The sequence below is a fragment of the Oncorhynchus tshawytscha genome, linkage group LG21 (genome assembly GCF_018296145.1).
Source record: "Oncorhynchus tshawytscha isolate Ot180627B linkage group LG21, Otsh_v2.0, whole genome shotgun sequence".
Classification (NCBI taxonomy): Eukaryota; Metazoa; Chordata; class Actinopteri; order Salmoniformes; family Salmonidae; genus Oncorhynchus; species Oncorhynchus tshawytscha.
In genome coordinates, this window is record NC_056449.1 from 8,152,611 (window position 1) to 8,172,631 (window position 20,021).

The window sequence follows — 20,021 nt, forward strand, 5'->3', positions numbered from 1 at the left end:
CCCAGCCTGTGTGTCATTGAGATGTGCAGAAAATGTCATTAAGTATCTGGGAAACTGCATTGTTGTCAAAGCCTATAGTAAGCTCTATCGCAGACAACCCTGAGGCTACGGCTTAAGACAGGAACAAGTACAAGAAGTCCCGCTACGACCTCCGCAGAGTCATCAGATACGCAAAAGGACAATTTAGGAATAAGGTGGAATCGTAGAACACAGGCTTCAACGCCCGCCACATTGTGGGCAAGGGGCTACAGTCCATTACGGATTACAAAGGAAGACCCCGCCATGATCTGCCCAATGATGTCTCTTCCAGACGAACTCTTTATGCACGCTTCGACAATAACAACATGCCATGTGTGAGGTTCCCCACCGACCCCGAGGACTGGCTGATCTCGCTCTCCGAGGCTGACGTAAGGTCTTTAATCAGGGGGCCAGACGGTATTACAGGGCGCGTTCTCGGAGCATGCGCAGATCAGCTGGCAGGCATGTCCACGGTAATTGTCAATGTCTCCTTGTCCCAGTCTGTAAACCCCATTGTCTCAAGATGACCACCATCGTTCCTGTTCCCATTAACTCTTAAGGCTTCATGCCGCAATGACTACTGCTTTGTAGCACTCTTCTGTAATCGTGAAGTGCTTTGAATGGCTGGTTATGCCACACATCAACTCCATCATCCCAGACACCCTGGACCCACTCTAATTTGCATACCGCCCCAACAGATCCATAGATGACGCGATCTCAATTGCACTCCACACTGCCTTCACCAACCTAGGTAAGGGGAATAACAATGTGAGAATACTGTTCATTGACTACAGCCCTGCGTTCAACACCATTGTCCCCTCCAAGCTCATCACCAAGCTTAGGACCCTGGGACTGAACCCCTCACTCTGCAACTGGATCCTGGACTTCCTGACAGGCTGACTCCAGGTGGTTCTGGTAGGCAACATCACCTCCGCCACGCTGATCCTCAACACGGGGGCCCCACAGGACTGTGCTTGATATCCTGTACTCCATGTTCACCCACGACTAGGTAGCCATGCACGACTCCCAACACCATCAAGTTTACCGACGACCCAACGGTGGTAGGCCTGATTACCGGTGAAGATGAGCCGGCCTACAAGGAGGAGGTCAATGACCTGGAAGTGTGGTCCCGGGACAACAACCTCTCCCTCAACGTCATTAAGGCCAAAGAGCTGATCGTGGATTACAGGAAACGGGGCTGAGCACGCCCCCATCCACATCGTGGAGCTGGTCGAAATGTACAAGTTCCTCGGTGTCCAAATCACTAAAGACTAAAAATGGTCCACTCACACACGCACAGATGGGAAGAATCCAGGTGAAAGCTATGATCCCTTATTGATGGCACCTGTTAAATCCACTTCAATCCGTGTAGATGAAGGGGAGGAGAAAGGTTAATCCATTGTGACATGGATTCTGTATGTGTGCCATTGAGGATGAATGGACAAGACAAGAGTTAAGTGACTTTGAAAAGTAGCTGATTTCTGTGTCAAGGGTTGCTGGGTTTTTCCACACTCAACAGTTTCCTGTGTGTATCAGGAATGGTCCACCACCCAAAGGACATCCAGCCAATGGCAGGCCAGTGGTCGAAAACGGGTCATTGATGAAAGAAGACAAATGGAGACTGACACATTGTGCAGAGCTACAGACGGGCTTGAGTTCGCCCAACTTCAGTTTGTCAACCCAAGACCCATAAAAGAATACACGACTTGTCGTACACGAACGGGGTACGGCAGCCGACAAGAAACCGCGGTTGCAGTGGGCTACAGAACGAAAACACTGGACAATGAAGAAGTGGAAAAACATTGCCTGGTCTGATGAATCCCGGTTCCTGCTGTTTCACGCTGATGGAAGGATAGCGTACGGGGAAAACCACGAGTACATGCATCCATCATGCCGCGTGTCAACATTACAGGCTGGTGATGGTGTGGGGTGTGTTTTCATGGCACACGTTGAGCCCCTTAATAAAAGTGGAGAAACGTTTGAATGTCACAGGATATCTGAACATCATAGCCAATCAGATGCATCCCTTTATGGCAGCAGTGTATCCATTTTTTAATGTATTTTTTCAGCAGGATAAAGCCCCATGCCACAAGGCTAGGATTGCCCAGGAATGGTTCTCACGAACATGACCGTGAATTCAGCTTCCTGCAGTGGCCTGCCCAGTCACCAGATCTCAATCCAGTTGAGCATCTGTGGGATGAGACGGAACAAGCTATTCAGAGTAGAGATCCACTACCAGCCAACTTGATACAACTGCGGGAAGCATTGGAGTCAACATGGGCCAGCATCCCTGTGGAGTGCTTTCGACGACTTGTGGAGTCCATGCCCTGACGAACTGAGGCTGTTCTGAGGGCAAAAGGGCGTGCAACTCAATATTAAAAGGGTGTTCCTAATGTTTTGTGCACGCCATGTGTATCAGGCGTTGTGAAAGGAAGGCCCAGAAAATTGCTCAAGACTCCAGTCACCCAAGCCATAGACTTCTCTTTGCTTCCGCACGGCAAGAGGTACCGGTGCATCAGGTCTGACACTAACAAGCTCCTGAACAGCTTCCAATCCCGAGCATTAAGACTGCTAAATATCTAACAGAATGGCCACACAGATTTCTTTTTTTTTTTTTACATTTATTTAACTAGGCAAGTCAGTTAAGAACAAATTCTTATTTACAATGACGGCCTAGGAACAGCGTGTTAACTGCCTTGTTCAGGGGCAGAACAACAGATTTTTTACCTTGTCAGCTCTGGGATTCAATCTAGCAATGCACACTCACAGCACTCTATACACTCACGCACTCTGACACACCAACACACACATGACATGTTTTTGTGGAAATTCTTACACAGGGACACTCCAAGTCAATCTTAATATTAATCATTGTTTCTTCGTCAGGGCGCTGGAGATGTTCCATCCAGCTCAATGCACCATAGTACACATGTCAATCAGGAGCTCTGCTTGGGCAGACCCAGCAGTTGTCTTATCTACGGCTATACACAGTCAAGTTATGTTTGCATGATTTAGCATAACGAATGAATCATTACCGCTTTGTTTCATAACATGTGACAGACCAATACTGGTTCATAACATGTGACAGACCAATACTGGTTCATAACATGTGACAGACCAATACTGGTTCATAACATGTGACAGACCAATACTGGTTCACAACATGTGACAGACCAATACTGGTTCATAACATGTGACAGACCAATACTGGTTCATAACATGTGACAGACCAATACTGGTTCATAACATGTGACAGACCAATACTGGTTCATAACATGTGACAGACCAATACTGGTTCATAACATGTGACAGACCAATACTGGTTCATAACATGTGACAGACCAATACTGGTTCATAACATGTGACAGACCAATACTGGTTCACAACATGTGACCAATACTGGTTCACAACATGTGACAGACCAATACTGGTTCATAACATGTGACAGACCAATACTGGTTCATAACATGTGACAGACCAATACTGGTTCATAACATGTGACAGACCAATACTAGTTCATAACATGTGACAGACCAATACTGGTTCATAACATGTGACAGACCAATACTGGTTCATAACATGTGACAGACCAATACTGGTTCATAACATGTGACAGACCAATACTGGTTCATAACATGTGACAGACCAATACTGGTTCATAACATGTGACAGACCAATACTGGTTCATAACATGTGACAGACCAATACTGGTTCACAACATGTGACAGACCAATACTGGTTCATAACATGTGACAGAACAATACTGGTTCATAACATGTGACAGACCAATACTGGTTCATAACATGTGACATACCAATACCTCACAAGGCTTCTTCTCTCTAAGCTGAGACCTTGAAACTGAGATATATTTCGTTCTCTAAACAAGGTTCTGGGTGTACTGCCAAATTGCAGCTAGTGATGAGTGAGGATTGTTCATTCAGCCACTTGCATGAACATAGAAATTGGTTTATAGAACAGCACTTGAATAGAACACAGAAATGAATTATCAGAAAAGCACAAACATTGAAATTCCCATTAAACATGCACACACATTTATACTGACTCTACACACACTCACATACAATCTTAAGGGTATTAAATCAACTGCATTTATAAAGCCCTTTTTACAACAGCAGATGTTACAAAGTGCTTATACAGAAACCCAGCCTAAAACCCCAACCAGCAAGGAATGCGGATGTAGAAGCAGGGGTAGGGGAGTGTCTGTTGAGTTAAACAATAGCCTGTGGCACTGCAACAGTTGATGGGCCTGTAGTTTCTTATTCCAGATTATACATTTCTTATTGGTAGCTGTTCACTCTTGAGGAGCTGGCTCTGGCTGAAATAGTATACACAATCACTTCTCAATCAATGCCTTTTTCTATAGAAGCCAACGTTGTAGCCTACCATAGGCAAAGTCGGCGAACTGCGAGTTTTTATTGCATTAGTTAAATAACACCATAAACAATATTAGTTTTGTGATGGTACTCTGGTTCTGCGTCTCTCTACCGAATAGCTCTGTGCACACAGCGTCCAGCGTCCAGCGCTCTGATTGGTCCTGGGAGCTCCAGAGCGACGCGACGCTTTGGGAAACAGTGGCGCAGAGAGAGACGAGCTGTAGCGTAGCCTAGGTACCAGCACCGGAGGAGACCGGATAGAAAGTGATGTGATCTGATACGGGTAGCTACGTGAGGACTCGCGCTTAAAAAGTGGGGATCACTTCTCTGTTCTATATCAGTGTCGTCGTTTAGGCGGTGGCATAGAAGACCGATTGTCAAACGCGGTGAGTGAATTAATGTACATAAAATGTTGTGGTTGTGGCTGCGTTGCGCCGTTCGCCTTTCAGTGCGGTGATGTGATGGGGAGAATCTTGGGTGGGAGAGAGACAACAGAAGATGTACTGCGTCTGTTATTGACACTGCCTTTGCAGCTTGTTTTCGGAATTGACAACAGATTGACGATCCTTCTGCAATATAGGACGTTCCTGATGGATTTATATTGAAATCGGTGAGGCTGCAAGGATGATCGTAAGGATAGAAATGTAGACTGCTGTATCCTACAACGCACGTTAACGGAATGCAAAGGTACTCCACCCGTTTAGAGACGTCTCCTTGACATGGTTATAAGTTCGAAGGTTCTGTAGCCTATTATTGACGCGTTATGTTGGTGGCATATGTACAGCACAAGTATCATTTATTATTAGGTAACAATCCAATTATTAGCTTACAACAGCTTTTTTTTTAAAACTAAGGCCTACATTCAAGGCCTACAAAAATTCCATTAAAGTGCTTTCTTTCTTAATATTTCTTAACTGGAGTGGGCCCAAGCCTGTTTCAGTAATATAGGCTACAGTACAGATCGATTAAGACAGTGTTTGAGGTGACTACGTTAAATATTCATGTGGATGCCACAGCAGCATCTGTTCATCACAGTGTGTGAACGACATCACAACACCACTCTCTTTCCTATTTGGATTGAGATGTGTTATGCGTGTGTGTTGTTCTTCGGTCACAACTGTGGCCGAGCTGTGAGAACTCACCTACTGAACCAACCTGGGACCTGCTTGAGTCGTGAGTGCCGCTCTGACACTTGTGGCTCACCAGAATGCCAATATGTAGAGGATACTAGACGGTATCACCTCCAGTAGAGTGAACGATTGGTTATTCTCTCAACTCCAGATCCTGATTATTCCTACAGTTACACTTTGAGGGTTGGTTTCCCAGACACAGATGAACCTTAGTCCTGGACTAAAACACATGGTCATTGGAGAACCTCCATTGAAATAGTCCAAGGACTAAGCTTCATCTGTGTCCGGGGAACAGCCCCTGAATCTTGTAGACATTTCTCAGCTGTTTATAAATGACACCGTTAGTTGACTTCCTGTCATATGGGTTGTATAGTACCATGTTTGGCAAGGTCTCATGAATGACCTACAGTGTTGGGAACACAAAGATGTGTGTGTTCTAGGACAGCAGCTGAGCTGAGTGGCGATGTGAGCTCAACGTCCCTGCTGAAAATTGCTGTGTCATTGTCCTCTCTCTCTCTCTCTCGCTCTCTCTCTCTCTCTCTCTCTAATAACATATATCTCTCCCCTATTTGTCTCGTGCCATTCTGCTAATTGAGACATGCAGCATCAGGAAAAACACAATCTCAGTATGGATCTAGTAGCTCTCTCCATCTCTGAGATTTATGCAAAGCAGGCATTTGAGCATTTGCATGTTGGACAGTTGTTACCTTATCAACTGCTTCCTTGTCAGTTTTGGTGTTTTGCCCAGGACAGGGTATTTATGCTGTTCACAGCAGTTCTGTTTACCTCAGTACTAAGGAAATGGTGGGAAGAATGCATAGTGAGAGAAATGTCAAAAACTGTCCTAAAATCAGTAGCTGCAGGTATAATGTAACTTCGCAGAGAGAGACTTAATGTCCTTTTGAGGACATGTTTTGTGTAAAATACACTATATTTACAAAACTATGCGGGAACCCCTTCAAATTAGTGTATTCGGCTATTTCAGCCACACCTGTTGCTGACAGGTGTATGAAATCGAGCACACCACCATGCAATCTCCACAGCAAAACATTGCCAGTAGAATGGCCTTACTGAAGAGATCAGTGACTTTCAACGTGGCATCGTCATAGGATGCCATCTTTCCAACAAGTCAGTTCGTCAAATTTCTGCCCTGCTAGAGCTTCCCCGGTCAACTGTAAGTGCTGTTATTGTGAAGTGGAAATGTCTAGGAGCAACAATGGCTCAGCCGCGAAGTGGTAGGCCACATAAGCTCACAGAACTGCGAGTGCTGTCCTCGGTTGCAACACTCACTACTGAGTTCCAAACTGCCACTAGAAGCATCATCAGCGCAAGAACTGTTCGTCGAGCAGCTGCACACAAGACCACCATGCACAATGCCAAGTGTAGGCTGGAGTGGTGCAAAGCTCGCCGCCATTGGACTCTGGAGCAGTGGAAACGCGTTCTCTGGAGGGGTTAATCACGCTTCACCGTCTGGAAGTCCGACGGACAAATCTGGGTTTTGGCGGATATCAGGAGAATGCTACCTGCCCAATGCATAGTGGCTACTGTAAAGTTTGGTGGAGGAGGAATAATGGTCTGGGGCTGTTTTTCATGGTTCGGACTAGGCTTCTTAGTTCCATTGAAGGGAAATCTTAACACTACAGCATACAATTACATTCTCGATGATTCTGGGGGAAGCCCCTTTGGTTCAGCATGACAATGCCCCCATGCACAAAGCGAGGTCCATACAGAAATGGTTTGTCAAGATTGGTGTGGAAGAACTTGACTGGCTTGCACAGAGCCCTGAACTCAACCCCATCGAACACCTTAGGGATGAATTGGAACGCCGACTGTGAGCCAGGCCTAATTGCCCAACATCAGTGCCTGACCTCACTAATGCTCTTGTGGCTGAATGGAAGCAAGTCCCCGCAGCAATGTTCCAACATCTAGTGGAAAGCCTTCCCAGAAGAGTGGAGGCTGTTATAGCATTACAGGGGGGACCAACTCCATATTAATGCCCATGATTTTGGAATGAGACGTTCGACAAGCAGGTGCCCACATACTTTTGGTCATGTAGTGTATCTGGTAAAAGTGTAGTTTACAGTATGTCTACAGGTAGTCTACAATAATCTACTGATTGACCTTGTTGACATCATTTGTGCCTTCTCTGAAAGAGGGAGAAGGAGAGAGCGGGAGGGAAGAGTTCCAGAAGCCCTACAGGTGCTCTCTGTCACCAAAACAACACCCAGAGAAGGGATGTGGGGCCCTCATGAAAAAGTGCATTGTGTGGGGATATTTTCTCTTAAAAGGACCTCTCTCTCTCTTTTTCCAAGGGCTTGTCTTGTTTTCAAATCTGCTGTGCCTATGTTTTCCACCTTTTTGTTTGTTTACCTGTGTGTGTGTGTGTGTGTGTGTGTGTGTGTGTGTGTGTGTGTGTGTGTGTGTGTGTGTGTGTGTGTGTGTGTGCGCGCATGCGTGCGTGCGTTGGCGAGGAGTATGATTGAATTGAAGAACCGAGTATAGTAAAACCAACCACTGACAGCCCTAAGCATGTCAGCATCTTGACCTAGCATAGGTATACGTTCCAACAGCATTCGCCTTGGCATGGTGCTTCGGTTGTGGAGTAATGCATTTACAGCGCTAAGCCTCATGATTGCCAAGCATGTCCAGAAAATAGAACCCAGGTTCCAGGCTTGGCACTGTGTTTTAAACTGACATATTGACCAGATTGAGAAAGAGGGAGACGGAGGGTGTTGCTGTATTGGGGCACAGTTACAAAACACATGGCAGAGTGCGTCGATAAAACCTTTCGCTATTGGTTCGATGGGTTGCCAGAATGTTGAACAAAGCTTTTAATTCCGTGCTAGTGCCATGGCAACAGATCAATGCCAGTGAACCTGATGTTCTGTAGGACTTTATGGAGCCATACGGAGTGTCTTTACTCATGTGTGCTTCCCATTTAGACTGGCAAAGTCATATGCTGCCTTGTCTTGTGTTTTACTCCTTATACCTCCAACTCAGTCCTGTGATCCTCCTAACTCATCACACATGGAGAAGACGTGATTCAGGCCAAGTTTCCTTCAAGCACTGTGGTGGATAATGGAACGACATCACCAGTATCAGATGTCGAATTCCTATGAGAGCTTGGAGTTGGTGTGTGTGTGTGTGAGGGGGGGGGCACACACACTCTTTTTCATAGCAGGTTAGGGGACTGAGGTTAAGGTCAGGAACAAGGTTAGGGTTAGCGAAAATGCTCTCCTAACCTGTTGCGAAAATCTTTATATCAAAGGGGGCGTAAAAATAGTGTGTGTGTGTGTGTGTGGTACTCCTAGTGAGCCCTTCTGTCTTCTCTCTAGGTTTGCAGGGATTCCCTCTTCAGTTGACCTCTTAACCTCTCGTCACTCATGATGTCCGTCCACACACCCCAGCTCTCCCGCAGTGGCTCCTCCCCTTCTTCTGTAGGCTTGGCCAATCGCAGCGGTCCCCCTGCCGCCCCTCCCACCTCCCTCAGCCTGCGCTCCTCCTACAATCAACTCCTGGGCCATGACATCATAAAGGAGTCCCCTACCGCCATGGAAACGGGGAGTTCCGCCACTTTACCCAAGAGTCGCCATAGATACGCCATGACCAGTGTGCATAGCGCCATGGGACTGAGCGGCAGACGCCTCCCCACCAAGTCCTCTTCATCCTCTGCTCTCTACTCCTCCTCCTCTTCCTCATTCTTCTCCACCAACCCCAAGCTGGCAAAGGATGGTGCCAACCTGCAGCGGAAGGCTGAGACACAGCAACAGGAGCAGAGTAAAACCAACACAGAGGTCAAAGAGCAGGATGACATCATCACCCCCATACACAGCTCTGATTGGATGGAGGGGGAGAACTCACAGGACCCGCCTCCATTCTGTCGGAGGACAAAGAGTTTTCTGGAGTTCCATGAAAAGGAAGAGGACCCACCCAGTGGAGGAAACAAAGAGGAAGACTCTCCTGGTGGAGGCAATAAGGAAGAAGATCTTCCCAGCAAGGAAGAGGAGGAAGAGGATGAGAAGCACCCCTGCCCTGAGAAAGACCAGGTCAGCCCGGATAAAGAGAGAGAGAGAACGGAGGAGGAGAAACAGACCCCAAAACAGGAGGATTACAAAGAGGAAGAAGATGCCACTCCAACTGCTGCACAGCCTCTACTACAGGGGGTCCCCTCTCCCGCCATCTCTCCCCTAAACAATCTCAGCTGGGCCCAAGAGAACAAGATCCAGAGTTGCCCCCCACTTCAGGGCAGAGAGGAGGCCCTAACCCAGGCCCAGGGTCACCCACAAAGCGTTGAAACGCCCCCCAAACTCCCCCGAAGTGCACAGGCTCCCCCGCCCAGAGTGATCATGGTGGAGCTGCACCCCAACAATGAGAACCCGTACCTCCACCGGCCCCCCTCTGCTCCCCATAAGCAGCCCAGGGGGGAGGAGAGCACCCCTCTTCTGCTCCAGACCCCCCCATCATCCTTCAGCCCGGACCCAGAGAGAGGAGCTCCTAAGCTGGGTAGTCTAGGTACGAAAGTGGAGTCTCCCCTGGAGGATGAGGACTCCAGCTGGACCACCCTGTCCCAAGAGAGCCCCTCCCCTCAGACCCCACAAGAAATAGGTGAGAGGATTAGACACCTTCTGATTAGCTGGCTGGCTGACTGATTGTCTGTCAGCAGCACGTGACAATGGAGAGCCCTCAGAACAAGTTGGTCGGGGCGAGGAGAGGGGGGGGTTGAGATTCACAGAGAGAGCAGAAGAAGAGAGAGTAGTGAGACATGAAGAGATGACAGTTGAGAGAAATGGAGGAAAGGGTAGAGAGAGAGGGGCAAAGAGAGGAGAAGGAGAGAGGTAAAAGAGGAGAGAGAGAAGGGTGAAAAGAGAAGAGGCATAGAGAGAGGTAAAGAGTGGAGAGGGAAAGAGAGAGGACAGGGGGGAGAGGAAGAGAGAGAAAAGTCAAGAGAGGACAAAGGCCTCCCTGTGGGTGCTAATACAGAGATTAGGGTTGCTATGACAACAGAACAGGATGACCACCTCAGAATTTACCTAGACAACCGTCTGTGTATTTGACCTAGACAACCGTCTGTGTATTTGAGTGTGTCTAAGTTGTGTCAGTGTGCACTTTAGTATGCGTGTGTGTGTGCTTATCTGTCTATTTCTTCCCCTATCCAATTCAGTTTGCCTACATGCACAATTGCGTATGTCTGTGGCTACAGGTGAATGTGTATTTGTGTGTGTGTGTGTGTGTGTGTGTTGTATTAGTGTGTGTGCGTATGTTTGTTACTGTCTGTTGGTGTATTAATGTGTGTGTGTGTGTGTGTGTGTGTGTGTGTGTGTGTGTGTGTGTGTGTGTGTGTGTGTGTGTGTGTGTGTGTGTGTGTGTGTGTGTGTGTGTGTGTGTGTGTGTGTTATACAGCAGATGTGTGGGGTGAGGGGACCTTCCCCAGGCTGGCGTGAGGTCACAGACATATCAGAGGTCTACTTCTGGCATGTCCCTACTGGCACCACCCAGTATGACCGCCCTGTCTCCACCACCAACGAACACACACACCTCCACCCACTCCCTGACTCACAGCAGGGCGACACAGTCAGCCTGAGACCGCTCAGCGAGGTGAGGCTGGACACACATACACACGCACCGTACTGTCTGTACACGCACTCAAACTTACACACACACACACACCACACACACACTTGCTCTGAGTCCTGTTCCTCGAGTTCCTCTGATAAAGTCATATGTCTCTCTCTCTCTTTCGCTCCTTCTATTTCTCTTTCTCACTCTCTCTCTCCTTCTCTTTTCCCCTCTCTCTTTATTTCTTTCTCTCTCGCTCTCTCTCTCTCTCTCTCTCTCTCTGTCTCTCTCCTTCTCTCTTTCTCTCTCTCTCTCCTTCTCTCTTTCTCTCTCTCTTTCCCTCTCCCTCTTTCTCTCTCTCTTTTCCCTTCTCCTTCTCTCTGCAGCGTCCTAGCAGTTTGGTATCAGACAGTTCAGTGGAACCTGTGCCCTCTCCATCCGGCTCCTCCTCCTCCTCTCCCTCTGATGTCATTCTGCCTGTCCGAGGCTTTGACAACACCACCTGCACTGTCAGTATAAGACAACACACTACGAATGGCACCACTTACACAGGCTCAGAATTGACTGAAATCATATGTGTGCCTTAAAAGTCAGGATATGTAATAGATAATAAAAACGAATCAATATTATTCATATAAAATATTAATCAGATATGACTGTGCCCTCTCTCTCTCTCTCCCTCTCTAGGAGCTGAAGGACTACCCAGTGTATCCTGACCCCAGCCTGAAAGCTTTTGAAGGAGCTACTCTCCGTTACGCCTCACTGAGACTGCAGTAAAATACACATCACAAAAAATACACTCACCCAAACACACACCATAAAACACTCAGACATACACAGTATTTACCAGACATTCAGTAAAGCCTGTATTTCTGGTTGACCCATTATCACATTTCTCCTTGCCTTTTCACACTTTGCTGGTGTCTTTGCTCATGGTTGCCTCTCCCTCTGTAGCCCTTCCCAGTTAGATACAGTGGACCTCAACAGTGCCTGCACTGACCCAGAGGGACAGGTGAGAATTTATTAATCACTGATTGTACAAGGTTGGATTTGGTCGAAAACAATGGGATGCTAACCATGCTGTCACCTATCCAGTGTTCACGGAGGGGAAGGAAGCGGGGGTGATCTCTTTCTCCGTGGCACTGCCACCTATTGGTCATTTGGTGAACTACTGTCCAGTGGCAAGGCTCTGTGGCTGAATGGGAGGTTTTGGTGCCCCCTGCTGGATTAATGGTGTATGTATGTACATGCTCCCCAACAGAGAAGGAGGGGTGTGTGGTGGGGGGGGGCACACATAGTACGTTCAAGTTTGATGAGGAGGACGGTTGGTAGTGAGAATGAAGAGAAGGTAAAGAGAGGGAGGAGAAAAAGAGGAGGAAGAGAGGAAGGATAGAGAGAAAACAATTAGGCCTAATGCACCTGTCACCATGCTGACTGGGAATTGCTCTGTTGAACGTGCCACACAACATAATCGGATGATGGAACCATTGAAAAGTGCCGGGTGTGCGCGTGCGTTTCGTGTACATCTGTGTGTGTTGCAGTCTGTGTGCATGTTTGTCCCTGTGTGAGAGTTGGAACAACCGGGGTCTGTCCCTAAAGAGACGATTAATGCGTTGTGGTGCTCTGAGGGACGGCTGGCTCTGGGCTGCGCTGACCCACACAGCCTATTATATTTCATACACTGTCACAATACTCTCTCACTCTCTGCTACGCTCGCTGCATGTCCCCTGGACCTTTTACCAATTTAAAGAGAACGTTTTTCTGTGTCAGTGTAGGAGGAGGTGTGCGTTTGTGTGTGTGGTTTTGTATTAGTGTTTATTAATTCATTGCTCCATCTATGTGTGTGTATTTCAGTCATTCCCAGTGCGTTCTCTGGGCTGGGTGGAGATGGCAGAGAGAGACCTGGCAGAGGGGAGGAGCAGTGTGGCTGTCCATCACTGTATCAGGCAGTTGTCGTACTGTAGGAGGGACATACGAGACTCGGCAGGGGTCTGGGGAGAGGTGAGGACCTGTGTGTGTGTGTGGGGGGGGGTGTGCATGGTGTGTTGCTTCCATCCCTCTCCTCGCCCCAACTTGGCCTTGAATCAGGCAACCGCTGAACACATCAACAACAACTCCCATGAGGCATCATTACATATTGGTCCACAACAGCTGCGGCTCTTGCAGAACAGGTTCAAGGTTCAAGCGACGTTACCGATTGGAACGCTCTAACGCGCACCGCGTTGATGTATTATTTGATGTATTGATTGATGTATTGATTGATGTATTGATTGATTGATATATTGATGTATTGATTGATTGATGTATTGATTGATGGATTGATCGTCCCATCAGGGTAAAGGCATGCTGCTGGTGCTCCAGGACCGTGATCTGACCCTGGTCCACCCGGACGACCGCAGCATGCTCCACTCTCAGCCAATCAGCAGCATCCGTGTGTGGGGCGTCGGCCGAGACCATGACAGGTGAGAAAGACAAAGGGACATGTCTTATAGGATAGGTTGAACTTTAATGTCCCCGAGGGGCAAATTGTTTCTCACACAATAAATGTGTGGGAAATACACCATACCCCTGTATTACAGCTGTATTACACCTAGTAGAACACCTAGTGAATATCCTTTATTACATCTATTACACCTAGTAGCAAAGCTACTGAATATCCTTTATTACATCTATTACACCTAGTAGCACACCTACTGAATATCCTTTATTACATCTATTACACCTAGTAGCACACCTAGTGAATACCCTTTATTACATCTATTACACCTAGTGAATATCCTTTATTACATCTATTACACCTAGTGAATATCCTTTATTACATTTATTACACCTAGTAGCACACCTAGTGAATATCCTTTATTACATCTATTACACCTAGTAGCACACCTAGTGAATACCGTTTATTACATCTATTACACCTAGTAGTACACCTAGTGAATACCCTTTATTACATCTATTACACCTAGTGAATACCCTTTATTACATCTATTACACCTAGTGAATACCCTTTATTACATCTATTACACCTAGTGAATACCCTTTATTACATATATTACACCTAGTGAATACCCTTTATTACATCTATTACACCTAGTGACTATAACCTTTATTACATCTATTACACCTAGTGAATACCCTTTATTACATCTATTACACCTAGTGAATATCCTTTATTACATCTATTACACCTAGTAGCACACCTAGTGAATATTTCCTTTATTACATCTATTACACCTAGTAGCACACCGAGTGAATACCCTTTATTACATCTATTACACCTAGTAGCAAAGCTACTGAATATCCTTTTTACATCTATTACACCTAGTAGCACACCTAGTGAATATCCTTTATTACATCTATTACACCTAGTAGCACACCTAGTGAATACCCTTTATTACATATATTACACCTAGTAGCACACCTAGTGAATACCATTTATTACATATATTACACCTAGTGAATATCCTTTATTACATCTATTACACCTAGTAGCACACCTAGTGAATATCCTTTATTACATCTATTACACCTAGTAGAACACCTAGTGAATATCCTTTATTACATCTATTACACCTAGTAGCACACCTAGTGAATACCCTTTATTACATCTATTACACCTAGTGAATATTCTTTATTACATCTATTACACCTAGTGAATATCCTTTATTACATCTATTACACCTAGTGAATATCCTTTATTACATCTATTACACCTAGTAGCACACCTAGTGAATATCCTTTATTACATCTATTACACCTAGTAGCACACCTAGTGAATACCCTTTATTACATCTATTACACCTAGTAGCACACCTAGTGAATATCCTTTATTACATCTATTACACCTAGTAGCACACCTAGTGAATATCCTTTATTACATCTATTACACCTAGTGAATACCCTTTATTACATCTATTACACCTAGTGACTATAACCTTTATTACATCTATTACACCTAGTGAATACCCTTTATTACATCTATTACACCTAGTGAATATCCTTTATTACATCTATTACACCTAGTAGTACACCTAGTGAATACCCTTTATTACATCTATTACACCTAGTGAATACCCTTTATTACATCTATTACACCTAGTGAATATCCTTTATTACATCTATTACACCTAGTAGCACACCTAGTGAATATCCTTTATTACATCTATTACACCTAGTGAATATCCTTTATTACATCTATTACACCTAGTGAATATCCTTTATTACATCTATTACACCTAGTAGCACACCTAGTGAATATCCTTTATTACATCTATTACACCACACCTAGTGAATACCCTTTATTACATCTATTACACCTAGTGAATTACATCTAGTGAATATCCTTTATTACATCTATTACACCTAATAGCACACCTAACCTTTATTACATCTATTACACCTAGTGAATACCCTTTATTACATCTATTACACCTAGTGAATACCCTTTATTACATCTATTACACCTAGTAGTACACCTAGTGAATACCCTTTATTACATCTATTACACCTAGTGAATACCCTTTATTACATCTATTACACCTAGTGACTACCCTTTATTACATCTATTACACCTAGTAGTACACCTAGTGAATACCCTTTATTACATCTATTACACCTAGTGAATATCCTTTATTACATCTATTACACCTAGTGAATACCCTTTATTACATCTATTACACCTAGTAGTACACCTAGTGAATATCCTTTATTACATCTATTACACCCAATAGCACACCTAGTGAATATCCTTTATTACATCTATTACACCCAATAGCACACCTAGTGAATATCCTTTATTACATCTATTACACCTAGTAGCACACCTAGTGAATATCCTTTATTACATCTATTACACCTAGTAGCACACCTAGTGAATATCCTTTATTACATCTATTACACCTAGTAGTACACCTAGTGAATATCCTTTATTACATCTATTACACCTAGTAGCACACCTAGTGAATATCCTTTATTACATCTATTACACCTAGTAGCACACCTAGTGAATATCCTTTATTACATCTATTACACCTAGTAGTACACCTAGTGAATATCCTTTATTACATCTATTACACCTAATAGCACACCTAGTGAATATTCTTTATTACATCTATTACACCTAGTAGCACAAATCAAATCAAATCAAATTTATTTATATAGCCCTTCGTACATCAGCTGATATCTCAAAGTGCTGTACAGAAACCCAGCCTAAAACCCCAAACAGCAAGCAATGCAGGTGTAGAAGCACGGTGGCTAGGAAAAACTCCCTAGAAAGGCCAAAACCTAGGAAGAAACCTAGAGAGGAACCAGGCTGTGTGGGGTGGCCAGTCCTCTTCTGGCTGTGCCGGGTGGAGATTATAACAGAACATGGCCAAGATGTTCAAATGTTCATAAATGACCAGCATGGTCGAATAATAATAAGGCAGAACAGTTGAAACTGGAGCAGCAGCACGGCCAGGTGGACTGGGGACAGCAAGGAGTCATCATGTCAGGTAGTCCTGGGGCATGGTCCTAGGGCTCAGGTCCTCTGAGAGAGAGAAAGAAAGAGAGAAGGAGAGAATTAGAGAACGCACACTTAGATTCACACAGGACACCGAATAGGACAGGAGAAGTACTCCAGATATAACAAACTGACCCTAGCCCCCCGACACATAAACTACTGCAGCATAAATACTGGAGGCTGAGACAGGAGGGGTCAGGAGACACTGTGGCCCCATCCGAGGACACCCCCGGACAGGGCCAAACAGGAAGGATATAACCCCACCCACTTTGCCAAAGCACACCCAGTGAATATCCTTTATTACATCTATTACACCTAGTGAATATCCTTTATTACATCTATTACACCTAGTGGTTTATCCTCAATGGGGAGATGGGGACCTCTCCATCATTCTACTGTGTGACATGGTCTTAACCTCTCCATATTGAACTGGTAATGTTGCTACAGTAACTCATATTCACTCCCAGGCCCCAGGTTCACAGTCTTGGTTAAGTTAGAGTTATGTGGGAGTGTGCAGACTTTGACCCTCTATACCAGGGGTATTCAACTCTAACCCTACTTGGTCTGGATCCTGCTGGTTCTGTTCTACCTGATAACTCATTGCACCCACCTGGTGTCCCAGGTCTAAGTCAGTCCCTGGTTAGAGGAGGAGAATGAAACACACGCAGTGGAACTGGCTTCGAGGTCCAGAGTTGAGTTTGAGGGCTCCAGCGTTTGCTAGACATGAATGTCATGTGTAGAATGTACCGTTGTGTTGAATGGGACTGGTAGAAAAATAATGGAGTCTTTCTGCATGGTAGCTTTCCTCACCTCTCTGTCTGCCTTTTCCACTTTCTTCTGTGTGGCTATGTCTTTTTCTGTTTCTCAATACAATGGGACAATGCTGCTCTCTCTCCCTCCAATTCCCTCTCTCTCTCTCTGTCTCCCACCTTCTCCCCCTCTTATTCACTCTTCCAATCCCTTCACCCCTCCCGCTCTGGACTATAAAACTTTCAGAGGCTGTCTCTAGGTAATGGGAAAAGCATGTAGAGGAGGAGGGGTGTGAGGGTCGGCCCTCCCCTGCAGCCTCTCACCCAGTCACTTCTCTATCCTTTCCTCTCTACCTTTCTCTCCCTCCGCCTCTCTGTCCTCTCCATGTCTCTGTCTTCCTCTCCCTCCGTCTCTCTGTCCTCTCCATGTCTCTGTCTTCCTCTCCCTCCGTCTCTCTGTCCTCTCCATGTCTCTGTCTTTCTCTCCCTCCGTCTCTCTCTGTCCTCTCCATGTCTCTGTCTTTCTCTCCCTCCGTCACTCTGTCCTCTCCACATCTCTGTCTTTCTCTCCCTCCGTCACTCTGTCCTCTCCATGTCTGTCTTTCTCTCCCTCCGTCTCTCTGTCCTCTCCATGTCTGTCTTTCTCTCCCTCCGTCTCTCTGTCCTCTCCACGTCTCTGTCTTTCTCTCCCTCCGTCTCTCTGTCCTCTCCACGTCTCTGTCTTTCTCTCCCTCCGTAACTCTGTCCTCTCCATGTCTCTGCCTTTCTCTCCCTCCGTCTCTCTGTCCTCTCCATGTCTCTGTCTTTCTCTCCCTCTGTCTCTCTGTCCTCTCCATGTCTCTGTCTTTCTCTCCCTCCGTCTCTCTCTGTCCTCTCCATGTCTCTGTCTTTCTCTCCCTCCCTCTCCATGTCTCTGTCTTTCTCTCCCTCCGTCTCTCTCCATGTCTCTGTCTTTCTCTCCCTCCGTCTCTCTCTGTCCTCTCCATGTCTCTGTCTTTCTCTCCCTCCGTCTCTCTGTCCTCTCCATGTCTCTGTCTTTCTCTCCCTCCGTCTCTCTGTCCTCTCCATGTCTCTGTCTTTCTCTCCCTCCGTCTCTCTCTGTCCTCTCCATGTCTCTGTCTTTCTCTCCCTCCGTCTCTCTCTGTCCTCTCCATGTCTCTGTCTTTCTCTCCCTCCGTCTCTCTGTCCTCTCCATGTCTCTGTCTTTCTCTCCCTCCGTCTCTCTCTGTCCTCTCCATGTCTCTGTCTTTCTCTCCCTCCGTCTCTCTGTCCTCTCCATGTCTCTGTCTTTCTCTCCCTCCGTCTCTCTGTCCTCTCCATGTCTCTGTCTTTCTCTCCCTCCGTCTCTCTCTGTCTTCTCCATGTCTCTGTCTTTCTCTCTCTCCGTCTCTCTGTCCTCTCCATGTCTCTGTCTTTCTCTCCCTCCGTCTCTCTCTGTCCTCTCCACGTCTCTGCCTTTCTCTCCCTCCGTCTCTCTCTGTCCTCTCCACATCTCTGCCTTTCTCTCCCTCCGTCTCTCTGTCCTCTCCATGTCTCTGCCTTTCTCTCCCTCCTCTCTCTGTCCTCTGTCTTTCTCTCCCTCCGTCTCTCTCTGTCTCTCCACATCTGTCTTTCTCTCCCTCCGTCTCTCTCTGTCCTCTCCACATCTCTGCCTTTCTCTCCCTCCGTCTCTCTCTGTCCTCTCCACATCTCTGCCTTTCTCTCCCTCCGTCTCTCTGTCCTCTCCACATCTCTGCCTTTCTCTCCCTCCGTCTCTCTCTCCTCTCCACGTCTCTCCTTTCTCTCCCTCCGTCTCTCCCTCCGTCTCTCTCCTCCACATCTCTGCCTTTCTCTCCCTCCGTCTCTCTTGTCCTCTCCACATCTCTGCCTTTCTCTCCCTCCGTCTCTCTGTCCTCTCCACATCTCTGCCTTTCTCTCCCTCCGTCTCCCTCCACGTCTCCGTTTCTCTCCCTCCGTCTCTCTGTCCTCCACGTCTCTGCCTTTCTCTCCCTCCGTCTCTCTGTCCTCTCCACGTCTCTGCCTTTCTCTCCCTCCGTCTCTCTGTCCTCTCCACGTCTACTGTATCTCTCACTCCATTTCTCTCCCTTCTTTACATGATTACATCTGCTCTTTTTGTACTGTAAGAGAGAGAGAGAGAGAGAGAGAGAGACATAGACAGACAGACAGACAGACAGACAGACAGACAGACAGACAGACAGACAGACAGACAGACAGACAGACAGACAGACAGACAGACAGACAGACAGACAGACAGACAGAGAGTTAATCTGTTATGAGTCTGTTATGCATGGAAGGGAAAGAGTGCACTTAGCACAGATGCCCCATCACGCTACTGCTGCAGTACACAGAGTGGTCGCTAGAGTGCACTGTAAGCAAGGCTCTGCTGTGTTCCTCACTGGTGACGAGAGGGACTCCACAGCCAGGTTCTAGTGTAGGTAGGAAATGGCTGTTGGCTCGTGCTGCTTGATTGACTGTCTGGGAGTGAGACATCATGGACGGGACTTTAATAGAACTGTAAGGAAAAACCCTGCGGACCTGACGGTGTGGGGACTGTGACGTACCTGTGTGTGACCGGGTGGAGAGAAAGTTCTGCTAACAGTCTGATCTGCTCTTCTTCATTTGTTTATTTTCTATCTCACTTGTTTTGGCAATGTAAACATATGTTCCCCATGCC

The 20,021-nt window shown here is 46.3% G+C and overlaps 1 protein-coding gene across 8 annotated transcripts in view; it reads left to right on the top strand.

Annotated features, from left to right (window-relative positions):
* Positions 1 to 4,586: 4,586 nt before the first annotated feature.
* LOC112220827 (amyloid-beta A4 precursor protein-binding family B member 2) overlaps positions 4,587 to 20,021 on the top strand; it is a 45,780-nt gene continuing 30,345 nt past the window's right edge. For 4 of the 8 annotated variants that reach the window (XM_024382723.2, XM_024382728.2, XM_024382727.2 and 1 more), the window contains exons 1-7: positions 10,007 to 10,147; positions 10,943 to 11,137; positions 11,485 to 11,607; positions 11,786 to 11,871; positions 12,053 to 12,110; positions 12,953 to 13,099; positions 13,433 to 13,560. In XM_024382723.2, coding sequence (XP_024238491.2) covers positions 10,946 to 11,137; positions 11,485 to 11,607; positions 11,786 to 11,871; positions 12,053 to 12,110; positions 12,953 to 13,099; positions 13,433 to 13,560 — 734 coding nt within the window. In that variant the 5' untranslated portion in view covers positions 10,007 to 10,147; positions 10,943 to 10,945. Of the gene's footprint in view, positions 4,799 to 4,992; positions 5,100 to 8,877; positions 10,148 to 10,942; positions 11,138 to 11,484; positions 11,608 to 11,785; positions 11,872 to 12,052; positions 12,111 to 12,952; positions 13,100 to 13,432; positions 13,561 to 20,021 lie in introns of those variants that run through there. The other 4 variants (XM_024382725.2, XM_042303036.1, XM_042303037.1 and 1 more) reach the window with 4 other exon arrangements.